The following is a 26319-nucleotide window of genomic DNA, read 5'->3' as shown; positions in this document are numbered from 1 at the left end:
ATACCATATACTAACACCACGTACCAAATTTCAACCTAATCGGATGAATTTTTCTCTTCCAAGAGGTTCCGGAGGTCAAATCTGGAAAACTGTTTATATGGGGGCTATATATAATTCTGGACCGATATGGACCAATTTTTGCATGGTCGTTAGATACCGGATGCTTACACCTCGTACCAAATTTCAACCGGATCGGGTGAATTTTGCTTCTCTTAGAGGATCCGCAAGCCAAATCTGGGGATCGGTTTATATGGGGGCTATATATAATTGTGGACCGATATGGACCAATTTTTGCATGGTTGTTAGAGACCATATATAACACCACGTACCAAATTTCAAGCGGAACGGATGAAATTTGCTGCACTAAGAGGCTCCGCAAGCCAAATCTGGGGGTCGGTTTATATGGACACTAAAGTGGTCCAATATGACCCATTTGCAATACCATCGGACCTACATCAATAACAACTACTTGTGCCAAGTTTCAAGTCGATAGCTGGTTTCGTTCGGAAGTTAGCGTGTTTTCAACAGACGGACGGACATGCTTAGATCGACTCAGAATTTAACCACGACCCAGAATATATATACTTTATGGGGTCTTAGAACAAGATTTCCATGTGTTACAAACGGAATGACAAAGTTAATGTAACCCCATCCAAATAGGAGGGGGGGCGGTATTAAAATATGTGTAATAACGACAATATTTTCTATCAGTGTACCCATGACGAGTATTTCATGTTCTCCACATAGAGGTATAAATTTTATTGTATATTAGTTATTAACTTAAAATAATTAATTAAATTTAAATGTATTATATATAAATGTATTGTATATAAATTTAGATGTATTATATATATCATCTTCCATTCATTAATATCCTCATGTTAATATCAATTATTATTTTGTTTTTCTTTTTTGAATTCACAACGATATATCGGGTTTATTGATTTTATTACCACGTTTTCTAAAAAGAAAGCATCGTAAACATTTAATTTTAAAATTTACATTCTATATTGAAACGTATTAAATTTTTGGGTCATTGCCACCCTAATAAATTTACATTCACACGAGTACGGATTAAGTACACAAAACAATGAGATGATGAAACTCTCTTAAGAAATTTCTAATTTCTCAAAAGGAAATATTACAGACGCATTTTGTGGTACTTTTATTTTTTTTTTAGATTACTTTTCAAATATCAAAAAAAAAGGCCCAGACAGAATTCTAATTTTTTGTTATAAATTAAAAATTTCGATGTTTATTGACTAAATGACTGATTAGCCCAAAGTCAAATTGTCATAATAAATAAAAGCTTTAGATATTCTATAAAACATGATAACATTTTTTGTACTCTACTTTTGTGTTTTTTTTCTGTTAAACAAAACCAAATGCAAAATTTATCAAAAGAAATGGGGAAATTATTAAAACCATTTAAAGATATGACTCATATTTAGGCATACACTTTAGGGGCCTCTTATTGAAAACGAAACCTATTGCAGTGGCCAGAGTATTATACAGAAACAACACTGACGTGTATTTTCTTCACGAGAAAAAATAAACACATTCATGAATGAATAAACAAATGTCTTGCGAAAAAAAAAACAAACAATACAGGGATCAAATTATTCATAAACTATACTAAATAATACTACTAGACATGGCTACTACTGATGATTGGCTAATAGTAAATATCGTAAGCTATTTATAGTATAGTAAAAACACTTAATATTTCAATGGAAGCTAGCCATGTAGTAAACAAATAAAAATAGCAGCTAAATAACAATTAAAATATCTTAGGGAAGCCATAAATCATATAAATTAAAAAAGGAACACTTTAATACCTTTAATTGCTAGTCATTAAGGAAGTTATCTATAAAACCTTTTTTTTTCAATATTTATTGCAAGTCATATGTATAAAACAAGAAAATATATTTTCAATATTGCAACAAATAATTGATTATTACTTCCTATTCTTTTTGAACATTTAAAAATAAAACAGGTGTTATTACCAATGAAATACTTTTCTTTGTGATTTTCCCCGAGGGATACAAGGAACAATCCCACATTCGTTGCCCCAAAAAGATAAAACTTCACACCAATTGTTCTTATGATATCTTTATCTTGTTTACATTTTAAAAATTTGCTTCCTCATACTTATCTACCTTTCTTTTGTCATCATGTAAACAATCAATTTATAATTACCTATATTTTGCAATTTTTGACAAGAGAAAATCAATAATCAAGCTTTTTCCCCCTTGCAATATTAATTATAACTTTGTTTAAACAAATATTGGATGTTGGTAATTTATATCAATGCCAGAGGTCCGCCTCTAGATAAATGTGTAATAAACAATGAAGTGTATTGTTTATTGCACTCAAATTATCTTCCGCAATTGACATGCGAAAACTAAAATATATATCATATTAATTATTACTTCGGCTTTGTTAAGTAGTCATATAAAAATATGTATAGAAATATCATTAACAGTAGGTTACGGATGCCATAATTCGATATAGTGAAAGCTCTCAGAACTGGACACCCACGGTCACCTAAATTTTGTCCACATTTGTGAGATGTCCAGTTATGAGAGGTTAATTTTAATGGGTTAATATATCAAACTTTTCACGATAATACAAATAAAAACGTTTCACGATAATAGAATTTTGTCAACATTTTATTTTTATAGAAAACTTTTTCTATTTATTTTATTTCTATAGAAAATTTTGTCAAGATTTTATTTCTATAGAAAATTTTGTCAAAATTGTATGTCTTAAGAAAATTTTGTCAAAATTTTATTTCTATAGAAAATTTTGTCAAAATTTTATTTCTATAGAAAATTTTGTCAAAATTTTATTACTATAGAAAATTTTGTCAAAATTTTATTTCTATAGAAAATATTGTCAAAATTTTATTTCTATAGAAAATTTTGTCAAAATTTTATTTTTATAGAAAATTCTGTCAAAATTTTATTTCTATAGAAAATTTTGGCAAATTTTATTTCTATAGAAAATTTTGTCAAAATTTTATTACTATAGAAAATTTTGTCAACATTTTATTACTATAGACAATTTTGTCAACATTTGTTTTGTATAGAACATTTTATCAAAATTTTATTTCTATAGAGAATTTTATCAAAATTGTATTATTCTACAGTAATTGTATCAAAAATTTATTTCTACAGAATTTTTTTTTGTCAATATTTTATTTCTATTATAAATTTTGTCAAAATTTTATTTTTATTATGAATTTTGTCAAAATTTTATTTTTATAGAAAATTTTATTCAAATTTTATTTCTTTAACAATTTTGTCAAAATTTTATTTCAAATAAATATCAATATTTTTATTTATTTGAAAGAGAGAAGATCGAATAAAAAACCAAAAAACACAAATTTTATTTCAATAGAAATGTTTGTCAATATTTTATTTCTATAGATAATTTGTCAAAATTTTATTTGTATAGAAAACATTTGGTCAAAATTTTATTTATATAGAAATAACATTTTGATAAAATTTTGTCAAAATTTAATTTCTATAGAAAATTTTGTCAAAATTTAATTTCTGTAGAAAATTTTGTCAAAATTTTATTTCTATAGAAAATTTTGTCAAAATTTTATTTCTATAGAAAATTATGTCTCAAGAAAATGTTGTCCAAATGTTATTTCTATAGAAGTTTTTGTCAACATTTTATTTCTATAGAAAATTTCGTCAAAATTTTATTTCTAAAAAAAATTTGTGAAAATTGTAGTTCTATAGAATTTTTTTTTCTATAGAAATTTTATTTCTATAGAAAATTTTTCCAAAATTTTATATCTATAGAAAATTTTGTCAAAATTGTATTGCTATAGAAAATGTCAAAATTTTGTCAGTATTTAATTTCTATAGAAAATTTTGCCAAAATTTAATTTCTATAGAAAACATTTTATCAAAATGTTATTTCTGCAGAAAATTTTGTGCAAATTTTATTTCTGTAGACAATTTTGTCAACATTTAAATTAATTTACTTTTACTTTTTACTCGAATTCCGTTAGAGCAAGGTTAGCTAACTATATTTCAAACCATACATGTAATAAGCATGTAATTTAGGTCATTTAGGAACTTCAATTATATAAATTTTTCAGTTAAAATTAAATCTCCATGAAAATGTATTCAATTTGCTCTATACTAAGTGACAATTAAAGTCTAACTAAGGTTCATGAGAATAATAGTAAGTATGATGGGAGGCCATAATTGGCTATTACCTATCATTGAACTCAATTTAATTTTATCACTGCCAACAATGTAATTAACAATAATTTCAAAGAGTTCTATGCTACATTCGGCATTTCGAATGATAATATTCTGTTTACATACGTATATTTCCAGTAAAAACTTACAAGAGAGTAAAAATGCATTTTACTCTCTTTGCTAAAATTGGCGCGAATGATATTCAGTACCAATTTACAATAAACATATTCATATTTTTTACTATACATTGAATTGACACTGTGAAATATATTACACGTATAATTTGTTTTCGGCTAAAAACAGGTGGGAATACAAAAAAAACTAGCAAATTCTCCAATCTCCAATTCTCTATTTCTCAAATGTCAAATTTGATATCCCTCTCTCTATGGCTCTCATTTGCTGCTTTTTGATGTAAATGAACAACTTCAGGTAAATATTTGTGATAATTATCAAAAATTATTGGGTACTCGAACGTAGCTATTACGAAAATGTTGTAATTTTTGGTGTTAATTTTACTAAAATGTCATAATGTCACATTCACACCTAGTCACCTAGTTAACATAAACAAACTATGGCTGTTATGTTATGCTCAAATTCCCATTCAATTGATAACGAAATATTATTCATACACTCATCCAAGAAGTTAACAGACAAAAACCAAAAGCAAAATTCAAAACAAAAAAAACTTAGGAAACTTGATTTCAGATTGACTCACCTTCGCCGCATGAAGATATAAACTGTCTCTCGTAACAATACATATCATTTTGTAACCAATCATTCACAATGGAACCCGTTGATGTGCCGCCCCCGCGTTTTTGATGCTGCTGTTGAGCATTAGATATGGGGTTTGATGCAGCGCCATCTTGACGTTTATTATTACCGCGAGATTTGCGCTGTTTCGTAGCAGATGTTGAGGTATGCTGCTGCTGTTGATGGCCGTTTGATATACCCGAATCGGAGGAATCGTGATTATTTGATTTATTACCGTTCGCTGTAGAGCTATGATGATGGGATGCATGATGATCTTTATTACTGTTGTTGTTGTTATGATGGTGGGATTTATTATTGTTGTTGTTGTTGGATGAAGATGATGGAGATGTTGTATGACTTGCTTTGCTACTATTACGTTGCATAGTGTCATCTGGAAAGAGACAACAAGTAGAGAAAGAGTGTGAGCGTAATGCTCAATATTAGATTGTCGTTTTTGGTGTTTGTAACAAACTATTTTGCTATTGTTGTTTTCACATAAACAAAGTGAAATATTGTTTTTTGTTTTGTTTTTTTTTTTTTTTTACCTCCTAATATGACATTATTTGTCCGCCAAAAACTCAGCGTATAATTAAATAATTTTTCTTTAATTCTTAACATTTTGTTTTTTGCTTTGTAATTTTGTTCTCGTTATTTTTTCACACTTTTCAATTCTTTCACTTTATTGTAGTAATTGCATATAAAAGTAATAATTTTAATTTTAATTGTTTTTGTTGTATTCTTTTGATCGTTGCTGATTTCATTGAACGTCTGTTTTGGTGAAATAATTTCTGACAACTGTTAACCACAACGTTGAGTTTTGAACATTTTAAATGAATTGTGTGATATTCCCTAATATAGCAAAAAATACAGCAACAACACAATGCGACTACAACGACGACGACGAGATACCAAAGCCGAATGCCATCGATTGCGGCGGCCAACAACAGCAGTAGCAATAACAGCAATAATAACTGTGACGTTATTTTAATATCGTGAATTTTATAATGACTCATTCATTAGATCTTCCCCACCCTCGGCAAACACACACGCGCACACAATTGTTTGTTGTTCATTGTTGTATTATGGTGAGGATGGTGGGATCGGATAACCACGTTATATTCGTATGACGGGGTGACTAAAAATTCTAGCATGTGGTCAAAAAGTGTGTGTGTACTCTCCTGTTTTTTTTTTGTTGTTGGCTTTTTCCAACAATCAAAACAAAACAAAATATTGTATTTTTTTGTTCTCTTGATGTCTGTTTCATTGACATCGGGTTTTTCTCCCTCAGAAATGCCGACAAACCATACGACATTGAGTGTTTCTTGCATTTCGTTTGTACGACAACTTAACGGACTCTTCATTGGGTTTTTGTTGGAAATTCCCATAAGAGAGCATTGCTGCTCAGAGTTTTTTCCCAGAAACTAGATTAGTGTTATCAATAATATGCAAAAAAAGCTAACTAGTTTAAAAAAGGCCTACAACAATTAGCGAAAAAAAGAAAAACAATAGATATAGGAATTTCTATTCAAAATATTTACATTGATGGGCTATTTTTAAACTAACTATTATAAAATCGATGCTAAATATAAAATGTGATAAATATATGTTACATAGGCAAGCAGGCATATTTGTCAATAGTTTGATATGAATTTGCATTTCCAGTGTGTTTTTTTTTTTTTTGAGGTGCAAAAAGATATTTCCGAAATAAATTTGTAATACAAAAATGTATTTAGATGGAAGCATGAAATGTCCATTAATGAATTTGAGACGCATACAATATATTAATATAATTAATAACGGATATAAGCAGTGTTGTTAGTATTGGGGATTTTTCGCTGAATTTACTCCTATTTATTCCTCGGCATATAATAGGGTGCAAATGGAGCATTTGGGCTGGGATCGAACTCAGGGGGCCACCGTGGTGCAAGGGTTAGCATGCCCGCCTTGCATACACAAGGTCGTGGGTTCGATTCCTGCTATGACCGAACACCAAAAAGTTTTTCAGCGGTGGATTATCCCACCTCAGTAATGCTGGTGACATTTCTGAGGGGTTCAAAGCTTCTCTAAGTGGTTTCACTGCAATGTGGAACGCCGTTCGGACTCGGCTATAAAAAGGATGTCCCTTGTCATTGAGCTTAAAATGGAATCGGGCAGCACTCAGTGATAAGAGAGAAGTTCACCACTGTGGTATCACAATGGACTGAATAGTCTAAAAAAGTGAGCCTGATACATCGGGCTGCCACATAACTTAACCTAACCTAACTCAGGGTTTTATTTTGGGGGCCCAAGTGCTCTTTTATAATTTTACTCAGCTTGGCTAAGACATATCACAATGGACTGAATAGTATAAGTGAGCCTGAAACTTAATCGGGCTGCCACTTTAACCAAACCTAACCTTTGGCTAAGACAATTGTGAAATTATTTCCTGAGGAGGAGGGGCCTAAATATTGCCCACTGATCAGTGTTCCTTACTGATTGGAATGCTATATGCCATTAATATAATCCATATTGATATGCAGCCCAATTTTATTTAGAAATAAATTGTTCTTTCATAAATATATGGTGATCGAACTCCCATTTTGATTTCTCGTGCATTTGTGAAATCCACCACACTGAGGACTGGTTCTATGTGTCGAAATCTTAATTTTATTAACAAAATTTTTATATACATTTTTCAATATTAAAATTTTTACAGATTTTCTACAGCAGACTATTTCCTTATTTATTTATTTTTATACCCTCCACCATAGGATGGGGGTATATTAACTTTGTCATTCCGTTTGTAACACATCGAAATATTGCTCTAAGACCCCATTAAGTATATATATTCTGGGTCGTGGTGAAATTCTGAGTGGATTTGAGCATGTCCGTCCGTCCGTCTGTTGAAATCACGCTAACTTTCGAACGAAACAAGCTATCGATCCGGCTGAAATTTGGTACATGGTGTTGGTCTCTAACAACTATGCAAAAATTGGTCCACATCGGTCAATAATTATATATAGCCCCCATATAGACCGATCCCCCGATTTGGCTTGCAGAGAGAGCCTCTAAGAGAAGCAAATTTCATCCGATCCGGCTGAAATTTGGTACATGGTGTTTGTATATGGTCTCTAACAACCATGCAAAAATTGGTCCATATCGGTCCTTAATTATATATAGCCCCCATATAAACCGATCCCCAGATTTGGCTTGTGCAGTCTCTAAGAGAAGCAAATTTCATCCGATCCGGCAGAAATTTGGTACATGGTGTTACTATGTGGTCTCTAACAACCTTGAAAAAATCGGTCCACATCGGTCCATAATTATATATAGCCCCCATATAAACCGATCCCCCGATTTGGCTTGCGGAGCCTCTAAGAGAAGCAAATTTCATCCGACCCGGCTGAAATTTGGTACATGGTGTTGGTATATGGTATCTAACAACTATGCAAAAATTGGTCCACATCGGTCCATAATTATATATAGCCCCCATATAAACCGATCCCCAGATTTGGCTTGTGCAGCCTCTAAGAGAAGCAAATTTCATCCGATCCGGTTGAAATTTGGTACATGGTGTCTGGATATGATCTCTAACAACCATGCAAAAAGTGGCCCACATCGGTCAATAATTATATATAGCCCCATATAAACCGATCCCCCGATTTGGCTTGCGGAGCCTCTAAGAGAAGCAAATTTCATCCGATCCGGCTGAAATTTGGTACATGGTTTTGGTATATGGTCTCTAATAACTATGCAAAAATTGGTCCACATCAGTCAATAATTATATATAGGCCCCATATAGACCGATCCCCTGATTTGGCTTGCGGAGCCTCTAAGAGAAGCAAATTTCATCCGATCCGGCTGAAATTTGGTACATGGTGTTCTTATATGGCCGCAAACACCCATGCAAAAATTGGTCGAAATCGGTGCTTATAATTTATTGGGGAGTTTTGTGAGAAATTTTAATTTATATTTGATTTGGGATAAGAGCCAGAAAAATTCTGAGAACATGGGATATAAAGATCTAAACAAATTAATCATATCCGAAAGTTCGGCATGGTTAAATCTTATATATTCTCCTCTATGGATTGGGTTAAAAGTTCTACTGTCATCTAAGACTGTCAACCACAATTGAATTAATTGGCTTGATCAGGCGGATGGGACGAAATTTGCTCTTCCAGGAGGCTCTAGAAGCCCACTCTAATAAGTACTCGCTACATATAAAAGAAAAATTTATCAGTAATTACCATGAAGGCGAATCAGTCACATCAATTGCAAACAAATTTGGAATCCATCATAGTATTATTTTGCAAGCTATAAGCCGTTTTCGTTCTTCAGGCTCTCACTAGTATCGAACCTTATCGAATCCATGCCACGCAGATGCGTAGAAGTTTTCAAAAATAAGGACTACGCCACAGAATTCTAGTACTAAATTTATTTTTTATATAATTAATAAATTATGTGTATTTACAAAAATCTTCCTTATAACCAAATATGATTTTTTTACTCAGATGTAATGAAAATATCGTTATTTTAATTAAATGTAATATAATTAATAAAATTAAAAAAAGTATATATTTATCATATATATTTAAAAATATTTATAAATATTTAAATGTATTTATGGGTATTTAACTATTATAGGTATGTTCTTTCCAAAGAACGATCAAAATTATTTCATTCTGAAAATTCTGAAAATATATTCTGTACGAAGGTCGATGTGCTTTAGTTTCGACTTTAGTACACGTTTGTATTTCCTAGAGATCGATGAACTTTTTTATATTAATAACTAATTAATATTTTCATAATCGGGTGAATGACACGCATTGGATGTAAATAGAACGACAAGTTTTAAACCGATTTTCAGAACGTGACTAGGGTCATCCTAAATTTAAATTACATTGCCATGGAAACAATAAAATTTCATAGAGTTAAATTATTCGAATATATAACAGGGAAATTCCATAGTAAATTATTAATATTTAGTATAAAATTTAAAATGTATCATTGAGATGGGTCAAGAGTTTTTCGAATATGAATTTTATTTATATATACTTTAATGATATTTTGTAAAATATGGTGGAATATTAAATATGAAACTGTGTAGAATATTCGGTGACAAACAATTTACAGTTGGTTTGTATATTCCTAAGATGTTCTCAATTTACTGGATTTCCTGATTAATTCAAGGACCTCAATAGAATCGTTAAACTACGTTGATTTAACCCCCCGATGAGTGGTAAATTCCATGGGGACTTTTATTCATGCATAAATCTGTGTTTTCTATCATCATAAATATGATGGTTTATGATTTCATATTTGAAATCATGTAAAATAGAGAGTTATGAAATAATGAAAGTCACATACATCCGCAGTGACCCTACAACCCATCGCACAGTGTTTCGCTCCTATACAGCTAGTGGACACAAATAGGAGGAAAGTGAAACTTTGATGGTCAAAACTAAGACAAATGTGAAGTTTGGTTCCGATCGGACACTTGTTCACGTACCTCCTATACAAAAAGATCAAAAATATTTTATTGCATAAAAGGATGAAATAACACAAATAGTTTGTATGGTTTTGTATGGTTAGATATGTTGACCAAGTAATGAGCCAAAATTTTGAGACCCAAGTTGGATCGGAACCATACTGACAAGCCTCTAAAATTGGTGCCCTTGGCCATTCTATCTTTTTTAGAATTTTGACTCGTTTTGTGTAATAAATTTGTTTTATATTTGTTGTTAGCTTTCAACTCAAAAATTTTAGAAAATTAACAAAACTTTCTAAAGAAATAAACGTTTGACGAAATTTTGTATAGAAATAAAATTTTGATATAATTTTCTAAAGAAATAGAATTTTGACAAAAATTTCCATAGAAATAAAATTTCGACAATATTTTCTATAGAAATAAAATTAAAAAAAATCTTTTCCTCTGTTAGCTAAGCTACTCTTGTAGATCAAAACAACCAATATGATTGAAGTACAAACTAGCAATAACAAAACAAAACGAATGAAGTAAGAGGAAGCATGCTCAAAATAAACCCAGCCAACTGCACTCAAATCGATGATTTGAAATTGGCAAAGGAAAAGAGAAATATTCGTACAGTTTTTTTTTCAGCAAAAGCCGACTATAATAAACCTTTCTTCGGAAAGTTCAAATGTGGTTTAATTTGAGTTTGGCGAACTACCAGAATTTTTTGATAATTGCTTGATAGTTTTGGATGCTGATGGGGATTGTGGTAATTCCGAAACGTGCGTCCATCCAACCATCTTGCAGTCTATAGGGCTTTGCCCAAATAAATTTGACAAACATTCTTTTCCTCTGTTGGTTAAGCTACAACAGGTAGTTTAGTCAATGCAATGTTTTTAAGGCTGAGATCAAAACAACAAATATGATTGAAGTACAAACCAACAATAACAAAACAAATCGAAAAAAATTCTATGGAAATAAAATTTTGACAAAATTTTCTATAGAAATAAAATTAAAAAATCTAGAGAAATAAAATTTTGACAAAATTTTCTATAGAAATAAAATTTAAAAAAAAAAACCAAATTGAAAAATTGTATTTCTGTAGAAATAAAATTTTGACATAATTTTCTATAGAAATAACATTTTGGCAAAATTTTCTACAGAAATAAAATTTTGACAAAATTTTCTATAAAAATAAAATTTTGACAAAACAAAATTAAAAATATGTATTTTAATAGAAATAATATTTTGACATAATTTTCCGTAGAAATAAAATTTTGACAAAATTTTCTATAGAAATAAAATTTTGACAAAATAAAATTTTGACATAATTTTCCATAGAAATAAAATGTTGACAAAATTTTCTGTAGAAATAAAATTTTTACAAAATTGACATAGAAACAAAATTTTGACATAATTTTCCATAGAAATAACATTTTGACAAGATTTTCTATAGAAATAAAATTTTGACAAAATTTTTTATAAAAATAGAATTTTGACAAAATTTTCTATAGAAATAAATTTTTTTCAAGATTTTCTTTAGAAATAAAATTTTGACAAAATTTTCTAAAGAAATAAAATTTTGACAAGATTTTCTATGGAAATAAAATTTTAACAAAATTTTCTATGCAAATATTTTTTTTCCAAATTTTCTATAGAAATAAAATTTTGACAACATTTTCTATGGAAATAAAAATTTGACAAAATTTTCTATGCAAATAATTTTTTTTTCCAAATTTTCTATAGAAATAAAATTTTGACATTTTCTATGGAAATAAAATTTTAACAACATTTTCTATGGAACTAAAATTTTGACAAAATTTTCTATATAAATAAAATTTTGCAAACATTTTTTATAGAAATAAAATTTTGCAGAAATTTTCTATAGAAAAAAAATGTTTGACAAAATTTTTTAGAAATAAAATTTTAACAAATTTTCTATAGAAATAAAATTTTGACAAGATTTTCTATATACATACAATTATGACAACATTTTATATAAAACTAGAATTTTGACAAAATTTTTTACAGAAATAAAATTTTTTCAAAATTTTCGTTAGAAATAAAATTTTTACAAAATTTTCTATAGAAAAAAAAATGTTGACAAAATTTCCATAGAAACAAAATTTTGACAAAATTTACTATAGAAATAAAATTAAAAAAAAAATCTATAGAAATAAAATTTTGACAAAATTTTCTATAGAAATGAAATTTTTACAAAACAAAATTGTATTTCTGTAGAAATAACATTTTGACATAAATTTCCATAGAAATAAAATTTTGACATAATTTTCTATAGAAATAAAATTTTGGCAAAATTTTCTACAGAAATAAAATTTTGACAAAACAAAGTTGAAAATATGTATTTCGATAGAAATAAAATTTTGACATAATTTTCCATAGAAATAAAATTTTTACAAAATTTTCTATAGAAATAAAAGTTTGACAAAACAAAATTGAATTGTATTTCTATAGAAATAAAATTTTGACATAATTTTCCATAGAAATAAAATTTTGACAAAATTTTCTATAGAAATAAAATTTTTACAAAATTTCCATAGAAACAATATTTTGACATAATTTTCCATAGAAATAAAATTTTGACAAGATTTTCTATAGAAATAAAATTTGACAAAATTTTATATAAAAATAGAATTTTGACAAAATTTTCTACAGAAATGACATTTTTTCAAAATTTTCTTTAGAAATAAAATTTTTACAAAATTTTCTATAGAAATAAAATGTTGACAAAATTTCCATAGAAACACAAACTTTGACAAAATTTACTATAGAAATAAAATTTTGACAATATTTTCTATAGAAATAAAATTTTGACAAAATTTTCTATAGAAATAATATTTTTTGAAAAATTTCTTTAAAAATAAAATTTTGAAAAAACTTTCTATATAAATAAAATACTGATGAAGTTTTCTATACAAATAAAATTTTGATAAAATTTTCTAAAAAGAATTAAATGTTGACAAAATTTTCTATAGAAATAATATTTTATTAAAATTTTCTTAAGAAATAAAATTTTGATGAAATTTTCTATAGAAATAAAATTTTGACAAAATTTTCTATAGAAATAAAATTTTGACAAAAAATTTCTATAGAACTAAAATTTTGACATAAATTTTTCATAGAAATAAAATATTGACTAATTTTTCTAAGAAATAAAATTTTGCAAAATAAGATTTTTTGTTTGGTAGTTTTTTGGTAAAATTTTGTGCAAATATTGGTAGATTATTTTGAATCGAGTGGCAACCGTGATTACAAGTCCTCAAAGTGTCACTAAGATAGCCAACAAGGCAAATGTATTAGAATTGAAAAAATAATGAATAAATAACGCCAATTTCTAAAGTTTAGAAAATTGTTTTTTTGTGGATGGAAGTTAAGAACAAAAATAAACCAAAATCAAAAACGCAAACCTCGTAAAATTTACATAAAACGTTGTTATAGGTTAGGTTGGATGGCAGACCGATGTATCAGGCTCACTTAGACTATTCAGTCCATTGTGATACCACATTGGTGAACTTGTCTCTTATCACTGAGTTCTGCCCGATTCTATGTTAAGCTCAATGACAAGGGACCTCTTTTTATAGCCGAGTCCGTACGGCGTTCCACATTGCAGTAAAACCACTTAGAGAAGCTTTGAAACCCTCGGAAATGTCACCAGCATTACTGAGGTGGGATAATCCAACGCTGAAAAACTTTTTGGTGTTCGGTCGAAGCAGGAATCGAACGCACGACCTTGTGTATGCAAGGCGGGCATGCTAACAATTGCACCACGGTGTCTCCCTCGTTGTTATAAATGAGGGATTATTACCAAAAATATCCTCCAAAAGAAAAAATATTTTAAGAATATTTCTAATCAATTTTTTTGTTCAATAGTGTGAGAGCAAAATTGAGAGATATAATTTTTTTGGCATCCTCTGTAAATTATCCTTTTTGGGAATTTTAAAAAATTTTCAAAATTTTAGTTTGCTTAAATTTATTTAGTTTTGGGTTTTTGGTTCAAAAGCTACCATCAATATCTACATAAAATATTTAACTTGGCTTAAATCGGACCATTCGTTCTTTTACAGCATACATTTTCGACTAAAAAGATAAAAATTCAAATATTTTTTAAAAATAGTTCTAGTCTCTTCTAGCAAAATGTTTTTGCCGCTTTCGAAGCCTTGTGTATCGGAGGGTTTAAATTTGTTTCCATAGACAAGAAAAAGATTTTTCCGTGAAGAATATTGTAACACTGACTATTTCATAACATCTAGATTCTTTGACAAATTCAAAACATAGTTGGAAATTGTTTTTTTTTTTTTTTTTTTTAATTTTTTTTTAACAAAATAGACATATGTCTGATAAAAATGGAACAGCAAAAAACACAAACTAGAAACGACATCATTATCAGCAGTGTAAACATCTAATGAGCTTCTACACCTTGGAGATAAGTTGGAGGTGTTTACTTAATAGAATAACATGGACATAATTCGCATTCAAGTTTTGAGATAAGTCATAGACGCCTTTTAGTTGATGGCTATCAACATCTTGATATGTGACAAGTAAATAAATGCATGCAAGATAGCATTATTGGAAAAGGCGAAGAAAGAGATATTTGATTCAAAAAGGAACGCAACTGTATCCAGAGAAGCAATATGTTCACCTGCTCTAGAAAAATGTTTTTTTTGAACGGTGAACATATAACATGTTTGTCTAAACCATTATAATTTTCTCTAATATTAGATATCTGATTTCGACAACCATTTTATGTTTGACGAGAAAACATTATTCTTTCGGTAAAAATATTCCATGTTCCTCGTCCAATAATAACATTTAGCTCTAGAAGGAGGATCATATTCCTTCTCTAAGTGCTCTTACACAGTAAAAAATGGGTAAGTTGCCATTTTATGTTTGACGAGAAAAGAAAAAGTTTTCTGCAAAAATATTCCATGTTCCTCCTCCTCTAGGAGGAGGATCATATTCCTTCTCTACGTGCTCTTACTCAGTAAAAAATGGGTAAGTTACCATACCCCCAGTTACCTCTCCTCCAAACTGAACTGTGGCCACATATGGTTGTCATGCTTGGTGGGCAATCGTGAGTCACCAAAATCGTATGTCTAGAATAAATAGGACTGTACTTATTTATATGACAGCCGCTATGAGAACCACAGCCACTGCCGCTTTGCACGCAGAGAAGGAATATGATCACCTCAACCGTGTTTCAAGAGCAAAATGTTATTTTTGGATGGTGACCATGTAACATGTTTATGGCAAAAATGTTCTTTTCTCGCCAAAAATAATATGCTTGCCGAAATCAGACACATAACCTCCGAGAAAATAACATTGTTGCGACAAACATGTTACATGGTCACCATTCAAAAATAACATTTTGCTCTTGAAACTTGGTTGAGGTGATCATATTCCTTCTCTGGGTGTGGAGGTATTGATGGGAGTTTGCCCACTCGATTTACCCGTAAGGAAAACAGCAGTGTTGACACTTATGAGGAGAGTACTGCCTGCAGGCATACGGAAATCATTGCCGGGCATTATAGAGAGACAGTCGTTTATCATCACAAGCCGACACATATTATACCAAGTATGGAGGAGTGGGGAGACAAGAGGATACCCTTCGCAACATGTTTACGAACGGCATTTATTGCAGTGAACTGAGAACACAGGAGTCTTATACGTTGAATAGTGATTGCAGTATTTTTTTTGGCGGACACTTCTGCGATCACAAAAGCTACTGAGTCACTGTTGATGAGGCTGTTATTCTGAAGCGATATCAGCTTCTTCATCGATATCCAAGTAGCTATAACATAAAAGCCTTATGCAGAGCTGGCCAAAGGTCCAAAGTAGTCAGCTGCTGTCGTAGAGAACTCAAGGTTCTCACTGAACAGTATATAACTCTGTGCTGGGTACCTGGGCACTGTGGAATAATAGAGAATGAGCATGCGGATGTGGAACGAATAATGTCCTAGCGGACGTTTTTCCTCCACTATCTTCTTATCTTTACAGGATAGAAGCAAATATGATGAACTATGGCGTAGACTTTCGGTCGTTTCGGAAGGCTGCGAGCAAACCAAGTTGATATAGGACGAAAAGAACCGAAGAAACTGCGAAATTTTAATGTCAAGAAACAGAGAGGAATTGCGGCATTTTATTGGCATCATAACAGGACATTAAACACTTGGGAAACACATGGTAAGAATAGGCCTTAAAGATGATGACATCTGTAGATGGTGTCTGGACCCGGACACCTGTGCCAGTGTCCAGTATTATCCTTTAAAAGAAACAATTTTCAATCTCAATTTTCTTTCAGGCTCTCACTGATCTGCGGGAGTGCCGGAAATAACATCAAATTTTGTAATCAGTTTAGATTTCTTCGAATTGGCTACCTTTCGCCCGAATTATGGCCGACAAAGCCATCACTTGCTGCCCGAAAAAGTGGCACTTTGAGATCTGGTGGCCATCGTGGGGTAGAAATGAAGCGAGGAACATCCTTTTTAGACCATTCTTGGTTGACGCGTGCTGAATCCGTTTGGAATGTCAATTATTTGTGACCGAAATCTTTGTCTGCCCAGGACTTCAATACTGTCATTAGGGCATTTTCCCTATAATATTCCCGATAATTTTGACCCCACGTTCGATAAATACGAACGGTGAACGACCATCTGCCGTTACAGCGGCCCACGTGACCACCGTGGACGGCGCTTGTGTTCTGAAGGCCAATCGAAGGCGTCCATAAAATGATCAATTTGGAATGGCTTCTCATTGGAGAAAATCAAATTCGGTAACTGGTCAATTTTGTGCAAGCAACACAAATCCTTGTCTCTGTCCAGTCTAACTTTTTGTGCATTGGTAAGCTTTTGCACTTTTTGGAACTTCAATATGACTTTAGTCCATATAATTATTCAATATAGTTTCATTCTTTCCTTCCTTCCTGCTTTAATTTGGTTATGCCATGATTTACATTGGTTGGAAATTAAAATAAAATTTCTAACAGAATTAAATATTATTAGAATTATAATTATCAATTAAAGGTTTTGCACATTACTCTTAATGGCGACATTAAATTTGAGATTAAAGATCAAAAAAATTATTCAACAGCATGTCCGCACGCTGTGTGTTTGTATTTGCATATAAAGTGACAATTGAAATTTGCTATAATCTTTAAAACAAATTGCGTATATTTTTGTCGTTAAACATCTTGGGGAGTCGTTGGCCCCACCGTATGACGATTAGGTCAAAAATTGCTACGTATATAGATTTTAACAAAACAAATAATTATAAGAAGAATTAATTTGCGATTTGTTTGAAATTGTAAACAACATAAAAATTTCAACTCAATTAGAAACATAAAATAAAAAAAAATGTTTAGATTTTAAAAATTATAGACTCTCTTCTAGGAAAGCGCATGGAAAAGAAAAGGTTCTGAGAGTTCAGTTAAACGAAAATTTTTAAATTAATAAAAATTACAAATTTAAAAATTGTGATATTACGCATTAACGTTTCCAAGGAGTCAACACAGGATGGCTGATATGTATTGCAATAAACTTTTGGTAGCTATAATTTCCAAAAAGCTTGTCTGACAGCTGACAGAAGATTAATCTACTTTTCAACTTTGAGTAAGATTGTTTAATAAATAGGGGTTTTTGGCCACAAACATATTATTTTCTTCTAAAATATTTGTCGCAATCAAATACATAGTGAATACATATATTCACCGTCCAAAAATAATATTTAGGAGCTAACAATATTTCTTCTCTGGGTGTAACAATTCAGATTTTGAAGCAAATACAAGACCACCTCTCAATATTTTTTTCATTGTGGTAAGCTAGCCGCTTGTTTAACTTTTAAATTGTGTTTCAGCCAAAATTAAAACAGTTTAAAATGTTTCGGTAAACAGTGACCCTCTGTTGACAATTGACGTTCACGTATTCTGCACTGGAAAAAATCTTGACCTAATATGAAAGATAATGCAACCTAAATTTTGGGACATGCCATCTATACAACATCAAAGACGAATATCAGTAAAATAAAGAAATTTTAATTAAATGAAGGGAGCCACCCACTATGGAAATAAAATTTTAACAAAATTTTCTATAGAAATAAAATTTTGATAAAATTTTCTGCAGAAATATATTTTTGGCAAAATTTTCTGCAGAAATATAATTGTGGAAAAATTTCTGCAGAAATAAAATTTTGATAAAATATTGACAAAATTTTCTATGGAAATAAAATTTTGACAAAATTTTCTATGGAAATAAAATTTTGACAAAATTTTCTATAGAAATAAAATTTTGACAAAATTTTCTGTGGAAATAAAATTTTGACAAAATTTTCTATAGAAATAAAATTTTGACAAAATTTTCTGTGGAAATAAAATTTTGCAAACATTTTCTATATAAATAAAATTTTGCAAAAATTTTCTATGACAATACAATTTGAACAAAATTTTCTATGAAAATTAAATTTTGACAAAATTTTCTGCAGAAATGAAATTTTCTAAAAAATTAAAATTTTGCAACAATTTTCTATAGAAATAAAATTTTGCAAAAATTATCTATAGAAAAAAATGTTTGACAAAATTTTCTATAGAAATAAAAATTTGACAAAATTTTCTATGGAAATACATTTTTCCCCAAATTTTCTATAGGAATAAAATTTTGACAAAATTTTCTATATAAATAAAATTTTGACAAAATTTTCTATATAAATAAAAGTTTGCAAAAATTTCTATATAAATAAAATTTTGCAAAAATTTTCTGTGAAAATAAAATTTTGACACAATTTTCTGCAGAAATGAAATTTTCCTAACAATTTTTATAGAAATAAAATTTCGCAAAAATTTTTATAGAAATAAAATTTTGCAAAAATTTTCTATAGAAAAAATTTTTTTATAGAAATAAAATTTTGGCAAAATTTTCTACAGAAATACAAGTTTGACAAAATTTTTTATAGAAATAAAATTTTGACAACATTTTATTTCTATAGAAATAAAATTTTGTCACCATTTTCGATAGAAATAAAATTTTGACAAAATTTTCTATAGAAATAAAATTTTGCAAAAATTTTCTAAGAAATAAAATTTTTCATAAAATAAAATTTTGACAAAATTTTCTATGGAAATATTTTTTTTCCAAATTTTCTATAGAACTAAAATTTTGACAACATTTTCAATAGAAATAAAACTTTGCAAAAATTTTTTATAGAAATAAAATTTTCCAAAATTTTTTTACAGAAATACAAGTTTGACAAAATTTTTTATTGAAATAAAATTTTGACAAAATTTTCTATAGATATAAAATTTTTTATAAAAATAAAAGTTTTACAAAATTCTTTATGGAAATAAAATTATGACAGAATTTTCTATAGAAATAAAATTTTGACAAAATTTTCTATAGAAATAAAATGTTGACAAAATTTTCTATTGAAATAAAATTTTAACAAAATTTTCGATAGAAATAGAATTTTGCCAAAATTGTCAATATAAATAAAATTTTGCAAAAATTTTCTAAAAAAAATGTTTGCAAAAATTTTCTATAGAAATAAAATTTTGCAAAAATTTTCTATAGAAGAAATGTTTGACAAAATTTTCTATACAAATAATTTTTTTTCCAAATTTTCTATGGAAATAAAATTTTGACAACATTTTCTATAGAAATAAAATTTTGACAAAATTTTCTATGCAAATAATTTTTTTTCCAAATTTTCTATAGAAATAAAATTTTGACAACATTTTCTATGGAAATAAAAATTTTGACAACATTTGCAATTGAACTAAAATTTTGAAAACATTTTCTATAGAAATAAAATTTTGCAAACATTTTTTATAGAAATAAAATTTTGCAAAAATTTTCTATAGAAAAAAATGTTTGACAAAATTTTCTAGGAAATAAAATTTTGCAAAAATTTTCTATAGAAATGAAATTTTGACAAAATTTTCTATGGAGACAATTTTTTTCGAAATTTTCTATAGAGCTAAAATTTTGACAAAAATTTCTATAGAAATAAAACTTTGCAAAAATTTTTAATAGAAATAAAATTTCCCAAAAATTTTTTATAGAAATAAAATTTTCCAAACATTTTCTATAGAAAAAAATGTTTGACAAAATTTTTTATAGAAATAAAATTTTGACAAAATTTTCTATAGAAATACAATTTTAACAAAATTTTATATAGAATTAAAATTATGACAGAATTTTCTATAGAAATAAATTTTGACAAAATATTCTATAGAAATAAAATTTTGACAAAATTTTCTATAGAAATAAAATTTTGACAAAATTTTCTGCAGAAAAAATTTTGACAAAATATTCTATAGAAATAAAATTTTGACAGAATTTTCTAGAAAAATAATTTTTTTCCAAATTTTCTATAGAAATAAAATTTTGACAACATTTTCTATGGAACTAAAATTTTGCAAACATATCTATAGAAATAAAATTTTGCAAAAATTTTCTATAGAAAAAAATGTTTGGCAAAATTTTTTTTAGAAATAAAATTTTGACAAAATTTTCTATAGAAATAAAATTGTGACAACATTTTCTATAGAAATAAAATTTTGACAACATTTTCTATGGAAATAAAATTTTGACAAAATTTTCTATGCAAATAATTTTTTTCCCAAATTTTCTATAGAAATAGAAATTTGACAAAATTTTTCTATAGAAATAAAATTTTGACAAAATTTTTCTATAGAAATAACATTTTGACAAAATTTTTCAATATAAATAAAAATTTGCAAACATTTTTTATAGAAATAAAATTTTGACAAAATTTTCTATAGAAATAAAATTTCGACAAAAAGTTCTATAGAAATAAAATGTTGACAAAATTTTCAATAGAAATAAAATTTTAACAAAATATTTCATAAAAATAAAATTTTCACAAAATAACATTTTTTGTTTGGTAGATTTATAGTAAAATTTTCTTCAAATTTTAGTAGTAAATTCCATAATGCCCAATCAACATCAATTAAATTTTTAATTGAATCAATTAAAAAATTTTGAAACTTGCTAATGTAATCAATTAATTTTTTTAATTAATTTTAAATTAAAAATATTATATCCAATTAAAACTGTCATACTATCATTTTCGTGATTGAATACATATTAATTAAGAAATTAATTGAATCAATTAATTTCGTTATTGAATCAGAAAAAAAATTGTTTTTGTATAATTAAATGAAGGTTCATAATTTTAGCTATTAAAAAATGTGTCATTACATTGTGGACACAAATCTTGGAAGCATATTTAGTTAAAGTCAAAGTAAGGCAAATTTCCTTAAATTAATGAATAAGTGATATATTGAATGTTGGGATGAAAATTAGAAAAAAAAGTTTCAATTATATGGTATGGTAGGGTATTACATCTTTGGTTTAAAGCTTTTGTATATTATTAAGAAAATATTTTTTACTCTGAAGTATCTGTTATAACTTTGATTTTTAAATGGACGTAGATTAGGACGGTAATAGAAAACTAAAATTCAGTGACTGAGATCTGTATCCTAATTTTAATTTTATCGAGCTTAAATTTAAAGAAAACTTCCTAAAAACTGTCTTTATTGCCTCAGAATCAAAAGCAAAGTTCTTAAGGGAAAGTCAAAATCTTTGTCTACTGTATTAACCAGCAAATTCGATCATGCTAAAACCAACTGTTACTCGCTATGGCTTACCAGACCCATGACTCAGTGGCAGAAAGGTTTACTTACCTAAAAAAAAAAAACAAAGAAAAATAATTGAATATTAGTATGATTTTATATAAAAAGATAGATTTGAAACGAAAAAATATCATTGCATTATACATAGTACTTTCAGATAAATCTACAGTGAAACCTCTCAGAAGTGGACACTCACGGTCGCCAAAATTTTTTCCTAATTTGGAAGGTGTCTACTTATGAGAGGTTAATTCCGCAAACGTCTCTCGAAAATTATCCACTTTTAAGAGACGTCCGTTTTTCACAGTGTCTAAGTTTGAGAGGTTTCACTGTATATATTTACTTTTTCTAATGGAAAATATAGATTTTAATTCGAATTTTCTATTTTTCCCATTTAATGGAAATTTTAATTCTTACATTACCATAACTCTATTGAAATCTAGAGTTCCCGCATTTGGGTTGATAATTAAAGATAATATTCATTTACCTCAACAGTGCATTGTATGAATCTACACTCAAAAAAAAGTGAACTCTCTATTTCACTAAAGCCAATTTAACTTTATATTAGTTCATAGAATCATTATGTTTGGAAAAAGTTTACTTTACTCAAATAATTTTTTGCGTACGTTAGTTAAATGAACTAAAACACAGGAAAAAAATATACAAAAATAAAGCATAAAGGTTTCCTAATTTCGTATTTCTCACAAAATAGTTCATTATTTCTTTAAATTTGTAAATTTTACCAAAAATGTGTCCATCATGAACTTCGTATGGCACTAAAGACATTCTTGCAATTTTTAACTCCAAGATTTCTCTTAAAACTACAAAATTTTCTTTAACAAGTGCAAAAACTTAGTTATGTCTAATAAATTTTCTTGAATTTGTCGAAAAATATTTACTTATTTTTATCATATCGGAGTGATGCCAGCGCTTGTAATACTGTTTGGTTAAAATTTTCTAAAAAAATTCAAAATTTTCTAAAATTAATGGAAAGTTATCTTTCCTGGTGGGTTCACTGTTTTTTCAGTGTATCTTATCTAAAAAAACATATAGACTTGGTCACCGATACAAGAGGGCAACATTGGCTAAACAAAAAAAAAAAAATGGTATAGAAGAAAAAACACCTCTGAATATGAAACATCAGTAGACTGTTGGTGGTGACGACGTAGTTTCATGATAAGATATTCAGCAAAGTAAACTACAGCTAAACACACAAAAGAAATAAAACAAAAGCTAAGCAAAAAATACACAATGGAACAGTGGAAAAAGATCACTTGCATATAAATATGCTGAACTCCTAATACTTTAAATGAAAAACTATATTGGCAAAAGTTAGCCAATATTTGCAAATTTTTGCTTAAATATTTTTAATCTACGTTTTGAAGTTTATTTTGCAGATGTTAAAATTAATTGATGAAGGTGGTTATGTTCACGGCCTTGAATGGTATCTTAAAAAGTATACAAAAAGCTATTTTACATTAATACACAAACAAAAAAATTAGAAAAAAAATAATGTCGATTTAAGTAAAAAAATATTATTGCCAAGCCAACAAAAAAGTTAAATTTCTATTTCGTATGAGATGTTTTCTCTCGCTGTCTTTTCCTGCCTTACCTCTTTACAAATAGTCAAATTTTAGGTACTGCCTTATTATTCTCAATAGCCAAACATTAACTTAGGTTAGGTGGCAGCCCGATGTATCAGGCTCACCAAAGATAATTGAGAAGAAGATGCAGTCTTGTCATAGCAAAACTGAAGCACCAGAGGACTCTGCCAACAAAATATCATAAAGTTTGCGTCGACGTGTCTCTCAAATGTACTGTCGTTTGCGTCGGAAAATATCATAACATTTGTGTTTTTCATAAATTTCTGAATAAAAATCCACAAAAGCAGTACCAAAACGATTGTAGAAAATTAAAATAAAACGTATGTATATTTTAAAGCAAATATTCATGATGATTTTATGTGAATATTGCCGTTTAAATTTTTTCCTGGGCAGGGCTGCTTTGACAAATAAAACAATTTTTTTCTCATAGCCCTCTACACCTTGACATTTGTCTTCTCTTGATAAGAGCACAATGCTCAATCTTGTTATACTCAATTATCTTTGGGCTCACTTAGACTATTCAGTCCATTGTGATACCACAGTGGTGAACTTCTCTCTTATCACTGAGTGCTGCCCGATTCCGTGTTAAGCTCAATGACAAGGGATCTAATTTTTATAGCCGACTCCGAACGGCGTTCCACATTGCAGTGAAAGCACTTAGAGAAGCTTTGAAACACTCAGAAATGTCACCAGCATTACTGAGGTGGGATAATCCACCGCTGAAAAACTTTTTGGTGTTCGATCGACGACCTTGTGCATGCAAGGCGGGCATGCTAATCATTGCACCACGGTGGCTCCCCACCATAAATTTGTTTGAATTAAAAATTATTTTCAATTAATTTCATATTTGACTTTGTGTTTTTAGTTCGATTGCTTGAAATAATTTTTTATTTAAAAATTAAAAAAAAAAACGATCACTCCTTTTAACTGATTTAATATTTCGAGTTTGATTAAAAAGTTAATTGTATCAATTAATTGTTTAATTAAAAAATTTAAAAAATTTCAATCACTGACTTAATTAATTTAATGCTTCCTATCTTGATTAAAAAGTCAATTGTATCAATTAATTTAAAATTTTTCAAATTCAGTTATGTTTTTTTTCTGTGTAGGAAAAGGTCTTAAACGCAAATACAAATCTGGCACGATACCATTGTCAAATCCCAATCAAATCCCAGAATTTGAAAATAGGCCCCACTAGAAAAGGAAACAGAATCCAAAAAATTAGGGTTTATTTTCATTTGAATTATTTGGGTTTATTTTAATAATGCAAATGGACCCCAAAAAATAAAATGAAGTTGCTCCCCAAGAAACATAAAAAAATTAAAAAGTCAAGTGTATGAATTAATTTATCAACTGAAAAATTTTTCAACTTCAATTAATTTTTTTTCACTGAAAAAAAATATTGTCGTGAGGTCAAGGATTTCATGTCTTTAAAATACGAATGCAAATTTTGCTTAGCATAGAAGACGCATTTCTCTAGTATAAAGTTTTTTTCCTTGACCAAAAGTCGATAAACTTTTCAATGAAGTCGTATTGTCCTTATAATTAAGTGATTTGATTTAAAAATGGATATCATAACATGAAAGAAAAAATGTTTGGGCTAAGGTCAACTTGACTTTAATAATTTAGAAAAAATCTTTAAATTTAATGAAATTGTCTTTAAATTTGTTGTCTTTTTGCATCTTGACTACAAAGCAAAAAATCGTTCAAATATAGGACATGTTTTTCAACACTTTATTTTAAAGACGTTTTTTACTTGAAACACAGCATAATTTCTACTAGAAGTCGAGTCTTAATTTGGAAAATAAAGTCGTCGTTAAGTTGTTTTTAAAGGACTTTGATAGCATATGAAGAAAAAAAGCTGAAAAAGGGAAAAATTAAAATTTGCTTCCTAGAAGCAAGTACACAAAACTCGATTTTAAAAGAGAATTGTGTCTTAAAAGTATCCTTACTTGTATTCTCCGCTTCTTTGGCTCGGAATCAATACCAAATTTTTTAAAGTAAAGACAAAATCTTTGGAACCGGGTATGCTTTTTTTTCAGTGTTAATTCGAAATATTTTGGTGATATTTTTTTCTGTGTAGGAGAAAGTCTTAAACGCAAATGCAAATCTGGTACGATACAATGCTATCAAGGACAACAAAAGTATGTATTAAATCAAACAAGTATATACGGCCGCAAATTCGGCCAGGCCGAATCTTATGTACCCACCACCATGGATTGCGTAGAAACTTCTACGAAAGACTGTCATCCACAATCGAATTACTTGGGTTGTGGTATCTTAAAACTTCTTATTCCTGCATGGTTGTTGGATACCATATACTAACATCACGTACCAAATTTCAACCGAATGGGAAGAATTTTGCTCTTCCAAGGGGCTCTGGAGGTCAAATCTGGGGATCGGTTTATATGGGGCCTATATATAATTATGGACCGATATCGACCAATTTTTGCATGGGAGTTTGAGGCCATATATTAACACCACGCACCAAATTTCAACTGAATCAGATGAATTTTGGTCTTCCAAGAGGTTCCGGAGGTCAAATCTGGTGATCGGTTTATATGGGGGCTATATATAATTATGAACCGATGTGGACCAATTTTTGCATGGTTGTTAGAGACCATATACTAACAT

General features: G+C 28.8%; 1 protein-coding gene across 4 annotated transcripts in view; it reads right to left on the bottom strand.

The window, feature by feature from the left end:
- prage (RNA exonuclease prage) overlaps positions 1-26319 on the bottom strand; it is a 236648-nt gene that overhangs the window by 47913 nt on the left and 162416 nt on the right. For 3 of the 4 annotated variants that reach the window (XM_075298514.1, XM_075298513.1, XM_075298512.1), the window contains one exon: positions 4939-5364. The exons of the other annotated variant lie outside the window; for it this stretch is intronic. In XM_075298514.1, the coding sequence (XP_075154629.1) occupies positions 4939-5364 (426 nt within the window). The remainder of the gene's footprint in view (positions 1-4938; positions 5365-26319) is intronic. 4 annotated transcript variants of the gene reach the window in all.

This window comes from Haematobia irritans, chromosome 3 (genome assembly GCF_050003625.1).
Source record: "Haematobia irritans isolate KBUSLIRL chromosome 3, ASM5000362v1, whole genome shotgun sequence".
NCBI lineage: Eukaryota > Metazoa > Arthropoda > Insecta > Diptera > Muscidae > Haematobia > Haematobia irritans.
This window is presented reverse-complemented; position numbering and strand designations above follow the sequence as displayed.